At 35.3% G+C, this 17476-nt stretch overlaps 1 protein-coding gene across 1 annotated transcript in view; it reads left to right on the top strand.

Moving 5' to 3' along the window:
• The first annotated feature begins 8279 nt into the window (after nucleotides 1-8279).
• The window catches only part of TRAPPC12 (trafficking protein particle complex subunit 12), a 172173-nt gene continuing 162976 nt past the window's right edge, over nucleotides 8280-17476 (top strand). Inside the window, exons 1-2 of the mRNA XM_044663615.1 lie at nucleotides 8280-9509; nucleotides 16201-16317. Of these exons, the coding sequence (XP_044519550.1) occupies nucleotides 8280-9509; nucleotides 16201-16317 (1347 nt within the window). The remainder of the gene's footprint in view (nucleotides 9510-16200; nucleotides 16318-17476) is intronic.

Below are 17476 nucleotides of genomic sequence, written 5' to 3' on the forward strand. Positions count from 1 at the left end.
ATTTGGCAATAATATTTCTAACCGATTTCTTCTCTGGGTCGAATATAGTGGGTGTTCTATGAATCCTTTCGATGTCTATATTGCCCTCTTGTTGTAGGACTTCAGGGCAATTTTGCTGAATAATTTCTTTTAGTACAGAGTCCAGGTTTCTATTAATTTCTGGTTTTTCTGGAAGACCAATTATTCTCAAATTGTCTCTTCTAGACCGGTTTTCTTGGTCTGTCACTCTCTCACTGAGATATTTCATATTTCCTTCTATTTTTTCAGTCTTTTGACTTTGTTTTATTTGTTCTTGTTGTCTTGAGAGTTCATTAGCTTCTAATTGCTCGATTCTAGCCTTTAGGGACTGGTTATCAGCTATAATCTTTTGGTTTTCCTTTTCAATCTTGTCATTTCTGGTGTTCAATTTGCTTATCAGTTCATTTGATTTCTGAGCCTCACTTTCCAATTGCAAGATTCTACCTTTTAAACTGTTATTTTCTTGCCAGATCTCTTCCATTTTCCTCAGAATCTCAGTTTTGAACTCTTCCATAGCTTGTGAGGAGTTTTCCTTATTTGAGGAGGGTCCGGATGCTTGTTTGTTCTCCTCCTCTGTTTGCTCGGTTGTCTGGATTTTCTCTTTGTAAAAGCTGTCGAGTGTTAAAGACTTCTTCTTCTTGTTATTATTCTTTCTCTTCTGAACTTCCTGATGCTGAGTAGCCATCATTAGCCCAGCAGCTTCTCAGATTTATCCTCGCACTCAGTGTCTGTTCGCGATCTATTGGCTCCTGAGGTCTGAGTTCTGGTTTTTTCCAAGGTCAAGCCCCCTGGTGGGCCCTCTTGCTTGATCCTCTGCTGGAGGTTTCTTTACAAGTCTCAGGGCGCTGCTTCCACAGTCGTATACCCGTCTGCCTCAGTTCAGTTATTTTGAGCGTTATACCTAATAACTTTTTTCTTTCCTTTGAATCTTTTGATTTTATTCTAATATTTCTGTTTCATGGATTTCTATTTGGTCTCTTCTGGTTTTCAGGGAGTCTATATTGTGTATTGGCTTACTACATTTTCATCTAAGCCATTTATTCTTCTTCCATTTATTTTCTTCAAACTTTTAAATTTCATTTTTGAGAAAATCATCTTTACTCATTGAATCTCTGGTTGCAGTTATTATGGTGCCAGAACTACAACAGTTCTTTATATTGCATAGTATCTTTAATATACTTGTCTTTAATATATATATATATATATACTTGTCTTTCCAACTTTAGTTCCTGAATTATGCCTTTTGCTTTTTTGTAAGTCCAGGCTCTGCCCCCTGCTATGCTTTTGGTGTGATGGAGTGGTCTGTTCTTTTTGGTCTTGCCCTAGATTCTTGGACTAACCTCTGCTTCATTGAGTTCAGTCCCCTGTACATTTTCAGAATTTTTTCTGGTGTCTTAAGACAGAATGTTAGAGAACTTCAGAGGCCATGGATCAGGGCTGTTCATGAGCATAGATGCTGTTGCTCCCAGAAGCCAAGGTCCCTACCCTGAGACTTTTTCAAAGGAACTCCCTGATCTTCCTGCTTTCAGAGCATTGTTGGCTACACATTTCCTTGGCTCTTTTTAGTTGGGCAAGCTGCATTGTACTAGCTGACTTTGTAGTGAGAGGCATGTAACTTTTTGTGCAACTTGGGGAGTGGGGTTTAAGAAATCACCGTAGTTTGTTAGTTTTAATAAAAGCCCTTACCTTGTATCTTAGAATCAGTGCTATGTATTGGTTCTAAGGCAGAAGAGTCCTAAGGGCTAGGCATGTAACTTGCCCAGTTACACAGCTAGGAAGTGTCAAAGACCAGATTTGAACCCAGGACACCTCCCATCTCAAGGCCTGGCTCTCAGTCCAGTGAGCCACCTATCTGCCTTTAGTCACCATAGTTTTTCATTGGATTTCTTGATTTTGTCTTCTGTAGACTTCAAGTTTTTTTTCTGGAGTAGGAATGTAAAACCTGGACAGTCTGCTTCCCATTCATGCAGCCATCTTGGCCAGAAGTTTCTAGAAGTCTAAAAAAAGAGAAAGATGGTATCATCTCTCTTAATACATTTGGAACCTTTGTGCTTAGTTAAGAATTGTACCAAAATTTCCTATAAGGATTTTAGACTATCTGTTGTAGTTAGTCCTCAAAGCAGTGATTTTGAACTATCTAATAATAGTAATGCATTCTTTTCTTTAAGTATTTTCAGCTCATTAACATATTATTTGTATATTGGGTTTTTTTCCCTATTTGCTTAAGTTATTCACTGAAGCTTTATATATCATAGATTCCCATAATCTTACTTTATGCCTTATCATTGACTTCATAAATGTTTATTTGAATGTCTTATCAGGTATGATTTAAATTGCCCTTACCTGAGCTTTGATCAGTACTGTTAGGCAGGACTTGACCAGTTTGCCAAAGAATCAGACAAATTGCTCAGCTTACAAGGAAGGATCTTTTTTAAAGTATCATGTTAGGTCTCAGGTTAAAATCTGAGTCAGGATCTTCAAGGAACTTTTGGAAAGTGCTTAATTAGGGAACTGAGCATATCTCACCATAATACTACTTGGTATATAAGCAGTTCCCATAGAAATCACCACCACCTTTAGTTTGCCCATATCCACACCTCCTGTGTTGTTATAGAGTGGAACCAGAAGTTGAATCAGTTATGGCCAGGCCTTAGAAACTCCAAGAATCCCTAGTCAGTCCATGATTGCTACCTTCATAACACCCCCCTCAACTTTCTATGATATTAAAATGTGAATTTGCATTAATATGCAAAAAATATATTAAGCAATATATATTGGAAATACTAGCTACCATGGCAGCCTGGTTTGTTGTTCTTGTTGTAGTTTACATGATTACGAAAGTTAGAAGTGAAATATATACTTCAAGCAAAGAAGATTCACTTTGATGGAAAATAATTGTGAAAAGCCAATTGTGTGCCTTCTTACTACTTCCTGAATCATAAATTGGAAAAGTATATGAATTTCTTATATCTTTTTCACTTTGGCTTTTTGACCTGGCTTTTCTAAAAAGTTATAATAATTATAATTTTCCACAATAAAACTTAAACTCTGCCTTCTCTACTCTTAAGGCCTCTTAGCTCTTAGTTACTTTATTTCTACTTAAACATATAGAGGCATTTATTGTTTTTGTTGTCGTTATTTCCTGATTTACCTCATAACTGATCATAACCAATCACCTTTTTTACATTGTGATTGTTTTTTGGTTTCCTTTGTTGTATTTTTAGAAGAATTTAGGAATTTGTTTTTATGTCTTATTCCTATGAACTTGAGTGTATGATGATTTTCTAGAAGGTTCTCATTTTCAGCATCTCTGATGAATATATTTCTCTTATCTCTTAGGTTTTGGATTGCCACTCTTCTCCAGCTGTGCTTAAGGCAACTTTTCTCTCCCTTGAAATTATTCTTAAAAAAAAAATACTGGCTCTTTAAATCTAAAATAGTTTTACAAACTAGCATTGGGACAGAAAGACTTTTTGCCAGTATACTTTTTTCCCTTTTTTAAATTTAGAATATTTTTCCATGGTTCCATGATTCATGATTCTCCCCCTACCTCCCGGAGCTAAAAAGCAGTTCTACCAGGTTATACATGTATCATTGTTCAAAATCTATTTCCATGTTGTTCATATTTGCAGTAGAGTAATCTTTTAACATCAAAACCCTATTCATATCCATGTCAAACTATGTGATCAATCATATGTATTCCTTCTGTGTTTCTGCTCCCACAGTTCTTTCTCTGGATGGGGATAGCTTCTTTCTCATAAGTTCCTCTGGATTCTCCTGGATCATTGCATTGCTGCTAGTAGAGAAGTCCATTACATTCGAATGTGCCATAATGTATCAGTCTCTGCATACAGTGTCCTCCTAGTTCTGCTCCTTTAGCTCTGCATCAATTCCTGGAGGTCATTTTCCAGTTTTTTGCCACCACAAAGAGTGCAACTATAAATATTTTTTTGTACAAGTCTTTTTCCTTATTGTCTCTTTGGGGTACAAACCCAACAGTGGCAAAGTGGCTGGCAAAGGTTATTGCCAGTATACTTTTAACATTTATTATACTTTCACATAAAGCTTATTTTTGACCAAGAATTTATGGCATGCAGTTGATTTTCAGATCATTGGTAGAAAGAATAGTAAAGCACACCACTGCTTTTCCGCTTAAAATGGAATCCTCACCCCTTCTGCTTCTGGGAATCCCAGTTTGTGCACATGCATGCAGGTAGAATTGCTTAATGGAAAAGCCACATGTACCTCAGACTGGTTCTATTCTCTATCCATAGCAGCCTCTTTCCAAAATTATGTATCTAATTTTCATATATATGTACATATATGTATAAATTTTGGTTAAGGAAAATTTGATATAACAGTTCTTTGAGGTAGGGAGTAATGATAGCAGCTCACATTTATGGAGTGTATACATTATCTCATTTAATCCTAATAGTCCTGAACAGTGATGTTATTATCCTTATCTTACAAATGACACAGTTGAAGTTTGGAAAGGCTTAGGGTTTACCTAGCTGGTGAAGGTCTGAGACAGGAACTCAGGTGCATCTCATTCTATCCACTAAACTACGTGAGCTTTCTCATATCATACCAGAGTGAGATTATAGCCCTGTAGAGTTACAGAACCATTTATTGATAATATGGGGTGTCCCAAAAGTCTCAGTGTTTTTAAGCTCCAGATCTAATACCTTAAAACTGCACTAAGACTTTTGGGACATCTTTATTATTTTCCTTTTCATCCTTACATAAACCCTGTGAAGTATTTAGTAGAACAATTATTAACCCAGTCCTATAGATAAGGAAACAGCAGTTCAAAGAGATTGTGATTTGACAAATCACAAAGTTAGTAAATCAGTAGAGACCTTAGAAATCAACCAATCCAAACTTTGCAATTTATAAATGAGGAAATTGAGGCTGTGCATCATAAGAAGTAGAACAAAGATTCAAACCTACATTCTCTTATTTTAAGTTTTGTGTTCTTTCTACTACACTGTGGTTCCTAACAAAGCAGCACTCTTACAAGAGTCCTGACTCCAAGCCCAGGATTCTTTCTGTTGTACCACTGTCCATAGACTAATTACATGCAACATTAGATACAAGAAATTAATATTTTTAGATTTACCCTTATATGTATTTTTGTCTATTACCATTTGAGAGAGAATTTGAATTTAAATCTTTATTGACTCCTAAATCAAGTAGTCTATTTACTATGATATTTAATTCACTGGTCCAAGCAATAGATTGAATTTCCTTTCTAAAGACCAATCTAGCTCTGTCACCAGTAATCTGGCCACCTGGTGATGAATGGCCATGATAAATTATAAAACAAAGAATATGAAATTGCTATTGGTCACATGCAACACCATGATGCTTTATATGAATTGACGGTTATAGAGTTGTAGAAAGAGGGGGTGAGGATGCTGAGAATCACACTGTTTTTAAATAGATTACAATTTTTAACTTTTATGCTGGTATTCAAAATATAAATTCATAATCCAATTATAATAATTCATTAGACTTACTAATAAAAATAATATATCAATTTTTATATACTTGTTATAAATGAAAGAAGTTGCAGCTAAATGAAAGAATGCATGTAGGTAGGCAAAGAAAAGAGTTGGCTTTATTGTGTCTAAAGGGAGTAAGACACAATTTCATAGAACAGTCTACCCATATTTCAGTGCTCGTGATGAATATTTGTAAAAAACAAAACAAAACACGAAAGTAATTGCATCTCATGCACCAAATAAAAGAGAAATTCTAAGGATGATTTGAAAAGACCTTCAACAGTTAATCCACGTATCTATTGATTCTTGGTGATTTCACTGCCATATTGGGAATAAGTGAAGATGGTGAGACTTCTTTTGAATAGCACAGGTTAGGATTAAGAAATGAGAAAAACTTATAAACTAAAGAAAAGAAGCCTCATGCTTCTACATCATAATTATTTTCCCTAGGAAAAAAATTTGGGAGATTCTGAATTTGATGAGCACCAAATAAAAATAACACATACACAAAAAGTGATTGTATCTTAGCAAGAAATTATTCTTTATTGCATACAATTAGCACTGATTTATTAGAGCTAAGAACAAAATTAGAATAAAGCAAGAAGAAAAATAATTAGAAAAAATAATACTTTAAGTATGAACAATTGAATTATGACCTATTTAAACTAGTTATTATTAATGAAATTGGGTAATTAGTGGATAACAGAAATGATACTAATGCAAATGATAACTTTATACATTATTTTAACTCATGTAAGTCAGTTGCTAAAGAGCACAGGAAGCTAAAAGACAGTTTTTTCTTTTACAATTCAAGTTCTTGAATATTTTAAGCAACTGTGGACTTATTTTTTTTTTTGTAAATTGCCCCTCTACCACCATCTCCCATTGAGCAAATTTAAAAATAAATAAAGCATAGCAATATAAATAAATTATAGTTATAATAAAAATAAATTAATCCAGGCAGTAACAAAGGCCTGAATACATAGCTGCAATGTCTGCAAAACAAAATTCCACATCAGCCCTGGCTAAAAATATATCTCTTTCTGTGTTTTAAGTTGATTATCTCTCTGTTAGGAGGTGAGTGGCATGTTTTGTCTCCATACTTTTTGTTTATCATTTCCTTGGACCAAGTTCTAAGATTTTTTAAAGTATTTTATGTTATAATAGTATTGTATAAAGTGGTGATGGGCAAACTATGGCCCACAGGCCAAATGCAGCCCCCTGAAAATGTTCTATCCTGCTGAATGACATTATTCCTAATCTGACAAAAACGATGAGTAGGATACAATACAATGAAACTTCATAGAGTTGCCTTAGAAACAGACTTGACAGATGAGCACTTCCTTTCCTTTGGCCCCCTTTTTAAAAAGTTTGCACACCACTGGTATAAAGTATTCTCCTTGTTACACATAAAAATACATTAGTGAGTAAATGCTTTACCCACTTGACAAAGACAGCGATAATGGCCCAAGACCCCTCCCAATCTGCATTTCTCAATTTTAAAATCATGCAAAAAAGGGGAAAGGTAATTGGTGATTTCCATTTGCTTTAATAAAAGAAGGAAGCAGTAGATGTTCTCTAAGTAAAAGTAATATGATTTGGCAACTGATTGAACATGATTGTTGAGGGAGAAGAATGTGTCAAATAAAACTCTAGGATTATGTTTCTCAGCAAGTGGAAACATGAGAGCACCTTCAACAGAAATGGGGAGGTTTGGAGGATAGGTGGCTTTAGGAAGAAAGTTGCCAAGTTCCATTTTGGAAATGCTAAGTTTATGATGTTTTCCAGGGAGATATATTCAGCAAGCAATTGGAGATTTGAAATTGGAATTCATGGAAGATTAGGGCAAGATATAAGTACATTTGAGAGTCATCTGCAAAGAGCTAATAATTGAATCCAGAGGAGCTAATAAAATTCCTGAAAAAAAAACATGTAAAGAAAGTAAAAGTCTCAGGACAGAACTTTTGAGAGACATCAAGGTTTTTTGACCTAGGAGTGGTAATTTTTGGCTGCTCACAGTCATATTGTTAATAGATGCCCTCATTATCCTTTGCTTAGTCTTTTTTTGTTTGTTTGTTTTGATTTAGGAATTTTGTGCCTAATCTATTAAAATGGTCTCTTATTTGGGCTCCCTGCCTCAGATCTCTCCCTATTTCAGTACATTCAATATGTATTTCACATAGCTACTAAAATTATTTTCTTTAAACATGAATCTGACCATGAGAGTTTCTTATTAAAGAAACTCCATTGGATCCCAATTGCCTCTAGAATCAAATATTACCTCTATTTAACTTTTAAAATCTTTCACAACCTGTCCCCAACATATCTTTCCAGCCCCTTTATGCATTAATCCCTTTACTACACTCTTCAGTCTATAGCCATATTGGCCTTCTTGCATTTTTTTGCTCAAAGCACTTATATCTTCCTTCATCTGACCTCTTTCCTGGAATGCACTCTCTCCTCACCAACTTGTAAACTCCCTCACTTTTTTCAAGTCTCAGTTCAAATATTTCTCTCTACTTCAAGCCTTTTCTGATTTCTTCTAGTTGTTTGTACCTTCTGCATAAAATACCTTGTATTTATTTTATAAACACTTATATTTATATACATGTATATTTTCTCCTCCAGTAGATTATAATATCCTTGAAAGATAGTTGTAGATTAAAAATATCTTTACTCAGTCTTAAGTTATAATGACTATTAAAAATCAATTGATGAAATGAATTCCATATTTGCTTCTTTTTTTTTAAGGGAAAAATGGAACATGTAGATGGTTCTGACCAGAATATGAAGGAGGAATCACTTCCAGGTGAAGTGGAAGGTAGGAATGTAATTCAGCATGTTACTCAGGAAGAACAAGGACAACTCCTTTTTCATGAAGAAACCATTGATCTTGGTGGAGATGAATTTGGATCTGAAGAGAATGAAACTGTTTCAGAAGATTCAAATAACTTCATAGATAAGCTTAATGAGCACATGATGGAAAGTGTTATTATTTCTGATTCTCCCAACAACAGTGAAGATGATGCAGGTGAACTTGGTTGCTTGCAGGACATTGTTGAGCCTGCAGAAGACAAAAGTGATCACAATTTGGAACATATACTAGATAAAGAAGAGATGGTGACCCTGAGTAATGATAGTGAAACTGATCATGATGATACACCTAAAGACATTTCTGACATAACAAGTGACAGCAGAGCATCTTTGAAAGAAGAGCTGATTCAAGAAGAAACAAAAGATGAACCCATGTTTGTAAAGGAAGGAACAATTGACTCAGCTCCAAGTGATGACAAAACTAACCCAGAGGAGCAGATGTCAGAAATATCTTCCAGTCAGTCTTCTAAGGATGATCCTATTCCTGTGTGTACCATTTTCAGCCAGTCAAATCAAGCTAATTCTCAGCCTCAGTTGTTCCTTCATGATGGCTTTGAACCCCAGATGGTGAAATCTCCCAGTTTTAGCAGTGCAAGTGAAACTTCTGCCAAGACCCCACCACAGGTGGTTCAGCCAAGTCCTAGCCTAAGCAAATTTTTTGGAGATACTGTTAATACTAATTCCTTGGCTTCTGATTTTTTTGATTCATTTACTACCTCTACTTTTATTTCTGTCAGTAATCCAAATGCAGGTACCTCGGTGCCAGAAAAACTGTCCTCTCTCTCTACCCCAGTGGGTGAAAGTTCTCCTGATTCTGCTGATCCTTCTTACTCCATGGGGATTGAAAGATCAGAATCTGGTGTTTCCACAGCATCTCTGGAAGCTTCTCAGTCTCCAAAACCATTTTCACAGATCCAGGCTGTGTTTGCAGGGAGTGATGACCCTTTTGCCACAGCCCTGAACATGAGTGAAATAGATCGAAGAAATGATGCATGGCTTCCCAGTGAGGACACAAGAAATGTTTTAATTTCTGTAGCAACTCAACAGTATAGTACAGTATTCATAGATAAGGAAAATCTCACCATGCCAGGCTTAAAATTTGACAATATTCAGGTAAGAGTTAACTATTTACCAAAAGAAAATTAATTATATGTACTATTAGAAATCTTTAAAAATGAAATGAAGGGGCAAGCTAGATGGCTCAGGGGATTGAGATCCAGGCCTAGAGATAGGAGGTTCTGAGTTCCAGTTTGGCCTCAGACACTTCCTAGCTCTGTGACGCTGGACAAGTTGCTTAACCCCCCATTGCCTATCCCTTACCGCTCATCTGCCTTGGACCCAATACACAGGATTGATTCTAAGACAGAAGGGTTTTTAAAAAATGAAATGGAAGTTATGAATATTTGATCTTCTGATCACGAGCCTCCTCAAACTTATTGGTACCTCTCAGTCACATTGTATGTTGCAGTCCATATTCATAGCCATTCTAGTTTAGTAGGGCCAACTTGGTCTGCCAACATATTTCTCAAGTAGCTAATATCACCTTCAAACCACAATGAGGCCTTAAACTGGGCCTTTTATCCCATAGTTCTTCCAGACCATCATTTATGGGCTACATAAGTATTTTTCAAGCCTCAAAGTATTCTGTAGCTAAATTAGTTTGGGAAACACTGAGCTAAAGACTTATTTTATATCTAATGATTTGCTTGATTTTTAAATATGAACAACCAGTTTTATAAATGGGAAAATTGAGTATTTGATAGTGATAAATTCATTTTCTTAGAATATTATAATTAGATTTATTGAAACTGCTTATAGGATACTTGCTTATTCATCTAATCTGAAGTACCTTGGCATTTATAGTGTTACCTTAAGGACAAGTACTCTTTTAGTTTTAATTCCCATAGATCTATTACCCAGTTTCCTGTATCTAGATTAAGAGACTCTAGCTATCACCTACAAGTTCTCTATTTTATATATCTCTAAGCCCAAGGCAAAAAGAGTTCTGGAATCTGAGATGCAAGAGATCTGCAGTTATATTGGGGCTCTGACAGCAGTTGCAGGATGAAGGGTGAAGGGCAAGTCACAATTGCTCTGAGACTGATTTCCCTCATCTGAAAAATGGGAATAATAATACTAATAGGATTTCTGCATAAACTTAAATCAGATAGACTGTGTATTAAGGTTTTTTTTTCTAAACTTAAATATTAAATGTCAACTATTATTATTATTATTACTGATTCAAAATAGAGAAGTGAGTGAGTTAGTTAAGCGACTACATTTATGGTCGAATTCATCAGACAGATTCTCAGACCCTGTTAATATTCATTATTCTGCTGAGGAATATACAGTAAACCTCAAGTATTCAGAACATTCTAGGATTGAATTAATTTTCTAGGTAACTGAAACATAGTCCTTTAATATCCAAAATATTTTAAACATTTTTAATGAAAATCATTCTGAAATATGTTGAATACTGTGGCCCTTTGTAATTTACAAAATGCTTTCTTCACAAAAAACATAATTTAGTCTTTTCTCAAGGGCTATTATTATGAATATCAATTATTGAGCTTTGGTATTGGCTTAGTTTGCCTATTCACTCAATTCCTCTAGGCTGCTGAGCTTTTTTATTATTTGCTTTTCTTGAAGCACATTCTCTTGAAATGGTTTTTAGTCATCACTATCCCTTTTTGCAGTGACTTTGCCTTTCATTATTATTTTCTGGACCCTGTTATAATTTCTTGTCAGCCATCTTTACTGTTTGCCCCTCTTAAGTGAAGTCTAAGGCAGAACTGAAGTTTGCTAGGGGAAACCAGATAACCAAATATTAGAATTCTATATTAATTTATGGTAGTTGGAAAGTATAAATGTTTCCACTCCTTTTCTGCTAAATAAAATGAATAGATCCTTTGTTACAGCAGTTTTTGTGACTTGCTGGCTTCTAAGTATATTTTCAGAATGTCTCACTCCCAGATAAGACATTCAGTCAATCTCCTATTAACCTATGATGTTACCCTTGCTGTACTCAGAAGACAGTCATGAGAGAATTGAATTAAAATATTTTTCCCTTTTAAATCCTAACATAGCTCTTTCATGCCTTTTTTTGCTCTTGCAAATCAAAGCGGTTGCTTGGGAAACATCCTGGTAAATAGAAAATTTTAACAGAGACCTTTTCCCAAAACAATATCTGCCTTTTACATATAATGAATGTGCTAGATTAACAAATTAACAAATGTTTACTCCCGCAGCAGTGTGTGGCCCAGAAGCTAGAAAATCACTATGCATAAGCATTCTTTCTTTCAGAGATAAAACAAAGGAACTTTTAAGATACCTTGAATCAGGGTTTACATGCTTAAACATTTAAGAGTGGACACCAAAAATGGGGAAAAAAAAATTCTATGGTTCCACTTTTCTGAAGCCTGTCAAGAAAATATTACCACAGTTTTTAAAGGTATCTTGCTATGTCTTGATTTTTCTAAATATGATGTTTTGTTTTCTTTAAGATTTTTTAGTTATTGATGATTTGTTTTTACCCTTTTCCTAAAAATCTACAAAAGATGAAAAGTTTGTCATTTTTTTCCCTTTAAATATATGCTTAGTGATAATATGACTTAGTAGTGGAGTTTTTAGATAGCTACATATATCTATACCAGCAACACTAGTAACAAATCAGTTTGCATCTGAATATTCATGGAAATTACTTTTTTCTCTTCTTAAAAAATAGAATTGTGGGGCAGCTGGGTAGCTCAGTGGAGTGAGAGTCAGGCCTAGAGACAGGAGGTCCTAGGTTCAAACCCGGCCTCAGCCACTTCCCAGCTGTGTGACCCTGGGCAAGTCACTTGACCCCCATTGCCCACCCTTACCACTCTTCCACCTATGAGACAATACACCGAAGTACAAGGGTTAAAAAAAAATAGAATTGTGGGATAGGAGGAAATAATTCACAGATTTATCATAGTGGATGAAAACAGATAATTGAAAAATTGATTTATTAAGCTCCCTTATGAAAAAGGAAGAACAGATTTTAAAAAGCCAAATCTTGGTGTTAAAAATCCTATAATTTTACAGCTAGAGGAGACAAAAAGTTGTCCCCTTCAAGTATATTGAAAACTACTAGTGAGTTTGTGGTCCTGACCTGGCAAGTCTCTGAGATACTTACCACTGAACTTCAAGTATTTTCATTGGGATGAATATAGATAGTAGTAGCATTTATTCTTCTCTATGATTCTTTTCTTCTTTGCTGTCAGGAACTTTATAGACCATATTTCCCTATAATACACCATAGAATCTCAAGATTTAGGGAAAATAAAAAATTGCTGGAGGAGAACTCATAGTTTGGGGATCCCTCATAATGAAGTCTGATAGATTGATAGAATTTTAGGACTAGAAGAAAACTTAGAGGTCATCAAGTCCAAGTCTTTCATTTCACTTCAATATTATTATATCAATTCTTCTCAAGGCACTTAGTTTCTCTCTCTCCCTTTTTTTTTTTTAAAAAACGTGAGGAATCTGGTCCAGAGAGTTAAGTGACTTGTCTAAAGATGACACTCCATGAGAGCCCCATATTCTTGAAGAGAAGGAGAGGCTTTTAGAATCAATTAGGAAGCTCTGCTTTCAGTTCATAGATGCTGTATGCCCACAAACAACTCTGAGACTACAAATTTCTCATCTGCATCAATGGAAGACTTCCGCACTGGAATTCACCACAGTAATGAAATCACAGGTCCAAGATCCTTCTTCCCTCTCTCCTTCCCTCCTCACAAAAAAGTTTTAGAATCCATATTCATACTCAAGTGTTCATGTAGATTTCCTTCTGTCTTTCTTCATCAATTCATTCACATGTAGGTATAAATAACTAAGAGTACTTAAAAATATTAACCTGTGGTAAAGGGGATCATTTAATAAAAAATTAAACCTCAAGCCAAAGTCATGAAGATGTTAGCATTTCAGACTTTAGGAAGCAGACAAAGTGTATTTGAAGGACAAAGAGGGCTTTCTCAGAGAACCAAAATTTGTACCAGTTAGATAGTCATTCAGCTTGCATTTAGTAAGTGCATAATATGTTCCATGTTTTCTGCTAAGTGCTGGAGTTATAAAATAAGGCAAAATAAATAATAATATCTGCTCTCAGGCTCAAAGTGTGATGGATACAGATAAGTATAAATAAATATATGATAAACTGGAGTTAGTTAAGGAGGACTGGAAAAACTTTTAACCAAGGAAGCCTGGAGGTGTAGATGAGAAGGGAGAACATTTAGCCAGTGAAAATGTTTTGAGTCTGGAATGGAGTGCCAGGATCTATGTATTTATAAAGGGCTCTGGATTAGGAATTGGGCATTTTAGTGATGTAAATTTGGGCAAATTACTTGCTGCTTCCCTCTGAACTTCAATTTACTCATCTGTAAAATAGTAAGGTTTTATCTTAGGGAAAGTCCCTTTGAACTCTAAAAGACTAATTCACAACTGTTTTGAAGAATTCTCTTCCTTTACTGGTGAAGCAACTGAGACTCAAAGAGGTTAAGTGAATTTCCCCAAATCATGCAAGTAATAGAGTCAAAAACCTAACCCAGATCTTTTGGCTTCAAGTCTGTTGTGGTGATGGTGGTTTTTTGTATATATAAGATACCTATAAACTTACAAATAGCTTATATTCCCAAAGTTTATTTGTATATCACTTATTTGGGATGCAACCTTTTTCCTCATAGAGACACATATAATGATTAGTTAACCAAATTAGCCCACCATACCTTCCCCCCACCCTCCACCTTCCCTATTTCTATAGAGAGATCATTACCATCTTCACAATCCCCCAGGTTCTCAATCTAGAGAAGTTATCCTTGACTCCTCATTATGTCTCACTTCCTATATTCAGTCTCTTGCCAAGGCCTGTTGATTTCAACTTTGCAACACCTTTCAAATATGTTCCCTTTTTTACGACACTGCTACTCCTCTAGTGCTACTCTTGCACTATGTAAGGCCTGATCACCTCACAGCTGAATTATTGCAGTAGCTTGGCCCAAGGTCTCTCCATTACAGTCTTATATTCCATTCATCCAGAAAGTGATTTTCCCAAAGCACAAGTCAACCATGTCACTGCTTCTACTTAGTTAGCTCCAGTGGCTCTCTATTGCCTCCAAGATCATTTGATCAGAATGCTCTGTTTGGCATTTAAAGCCCTTCATAACCTAACCCCCTACTTTACAGGCTCGTTACACCTTATTCCCTGATGCAGACTCTTCGATCAGATGACATTGACCTTCTAGCTATTCCACAAATTGAGATCCGTGCATTTTCTTTGCCTGTCCTTCATTCCTAGAATAGTCTTCCTCCTCCACTCTGCTGACTGACCTCCTTAGTCCCAACTAAAATCCTATCTTTATGGAAGCCTCACAAATCCTTTTTTAGTTCTAGCACCTTCCTTCTGTTAATTATTTCCCATTTATCCTTTACATAGCTTGCTTTTCATTTGTTTTTATTTTATTTATTATATTTGTTTGCTGTGCTACACTCTAGAACAGGGGTCGCTTTTGGCCGTGAGAGCCATAAACGCCACATTTTTTAAAATGTAATTTCGTGAGAGCCATACAGTGCTCACAGTGCACACTCCTGTAACAGCGCCTGAAAAAAAATTGACTTTATGGCTCCTGCAGAAAGAGCCATACGTTGCCGACCCCTGCTCTAGAAGAAATGAAAAGATAATTAAGATATGGTCATGTTAATAGTATAACAGGTTTTCAATGTACTTTATGTGTAGTATTTTATCCTCACATTAACTGGAAAGTAAATGCTCTTTATTATCTGAACTTTACAGATAAGAACACTGAGGCAGCAGTAAATGACTGGCCCAGATTCACACAGTTAATAATTGTCTGAGGCTGGATTTGAACCTCAGGTCTTTCTGACTCCAGTTACAACACTTTATCTACTATATACCACCTAATTTTTTTTTTTACTCTACCTATATGGAAGATCTGATACACACAAAAATTTTGCAATTCTGTGTAGCCAGTATGCAGTTATTCTAGTACACATCACTAATATAATATAATAATATAATATAAGAGTACAAGAAAGATGTAATATGCTATTCAAAACCAAAGAAAGGGAAGGTCATTTCCTACAGTAAAGAGCCAAGGAAGACTAAATCAGGAGATGGCTTATCTGAGTTGGACTTTGAAGATAGGTTACTGTTTCATATGTTAGAGGTGACAGCATGATATGAATGGAATTTCATACTATACTATTTCAAATGTTTCAAATGTCTAGTAATATTTTATTCATGGGAATATCCCATTGAAGAATTAATGAGTTCAGAACAATTGAATTTTCAATTAACATAGAGAATATTTTTAGTTTCAACTCTTGTTTCTAAAATGTATTTATTCACTTGCCCTACTTGCTACAGTATAGTGAACATATTTGAATCATCCTTTAGATCTTTCAGTACCTTGGGGACATCATTCTGACCATCAGTGATTGTTGTACAAAATGGAGGTGGAACTAAGGTGTAGAAAATTAAGCTGAATGGGTACTGAGCTCTGGGCTTTCTGAGGAAGCTATTTTTTAGAAAGAATTCCTGGTAACTTGTGTTCTTGTAATATTCCTTTTTTCCTCAAAGTATGGTCCACTCACCATCCCTCAAAGAAAATTCAGTTTAGTAAAAGTTCTGATTGATTTCTTTTTTTGTCTTCTACCGCCATCCAAAAGATCTTTTCCATAATATGAGGGGAGGTCACATTTTTTATTTATTGAAGGTTCCAGTTAGTCGAGTTTAATTTTCATTTTCTTATATACTTTTTTTAAGGGAGATGCAGTTAAAGACTTGATGCTCCGTTTCCTGGGTGAACAAGCTGCAGCAAAGAGACAAGTTTTGAATGCTAACTCAGTGGAACAGTCTTTTGTTGGATTGAAACAGCTAATTGTGAGTAACATTGTATTTGATATTCCATATGCTACATCATTATTTTGTGATTATCTTGTTCTCCTTCACAATATCTTTTAAGCTGTTTGACTTATTCAAAACCATCCAAATAATGGAATTAGATAACTATATGATCAATTACAGGTTTTGCTGCATAAAGTGACAAAGGTATGTATGGATTATATGTGCCCAATTATTTACATGTTGCATCTCCCCCATTCAATTTCTTGAGAGTAAGTACTTTTTTTACTTAACTTTTTATCTCTAGTGCTTAATACAAAGCCTAGCACATAGCATTTAATTAATGTTTTTGATTGATTGAAATTATCTTGAATGCATTAACATACTTGGTACTGATGTCTATTTGAGCACTAGTACTATTCATGATGATTCATTTTCATTGGTATTATAAGTATAATGTAAAAAGAAGGTAAAATATTGGGGAAAAGAAAATAGTTTATAAAAAGCAGTTAACTTGATGTACTAGATTATTGATTAGAAAATACTAAATAAGGGGGCAGCTGGGTATCTCAGTGGATTGAGAGCCAAGCCTAGAGATGGGAGGTCCTAGGTTCAAATCTGGCCTCAGACACTTCCCAGCTGTGGGACCCTGGGCAAGTCACTTAACACCCATTGCCTAGCCCTTACCACTCTTCTGTCTTGGAGTCAATACAGAGTATAGTATTGACTCCAAGACGGAGGGTAAGGGTTTAAAAAAAAGAAAGAAAAGAAAACACTAGATATTTGATCATAGAAAATAGAGAGGATAGAGACTGGACCTATGATTTCATTAGTATTTCTTCCTAGAAAAGGAAACTCCCACTACCAATGCAGATAGCCACCTTTTCAACAATTTATAATCTGATAGGAGCCAGTTGTGTGGCTTAGTAGATTGAGAACTAGGCCTAGAGACAGGAGGTCCTAGGTTCAAATCTGGCCTCAGGCACTTCCCAACTGCGTGACCCTGGGCAAGTCACTTAACCCCCAATGCACCACTTTTCTGCCTTGGAACCAATGCACAGTATTGATTCTAAGATGGAAAGTAAGGGTTTTTTTTTTTTTGGTTTTTTTTTTATTTTATTTTTTTTTATTACATTTATTAATATTCATTTTTAACATGGTTACATGATTCATGCTCCTCCTTTCCCCTTCAACCCCC

The sequence above is a fragment of the Gracilinanus agilis genome, chromosome 2 (assembly GCF_016433145.1).
Source record: "Gracilinanus agilis isolate LMUSP501 chromosome 2, AgileGrace, whole genome shotgun sequence".
NCBI lineage: Eukaryota > Metazoa > Chordata > Mammalia > Didelphimorphia > Didelphidae > Gracilinanus > Gracilinanus agilis.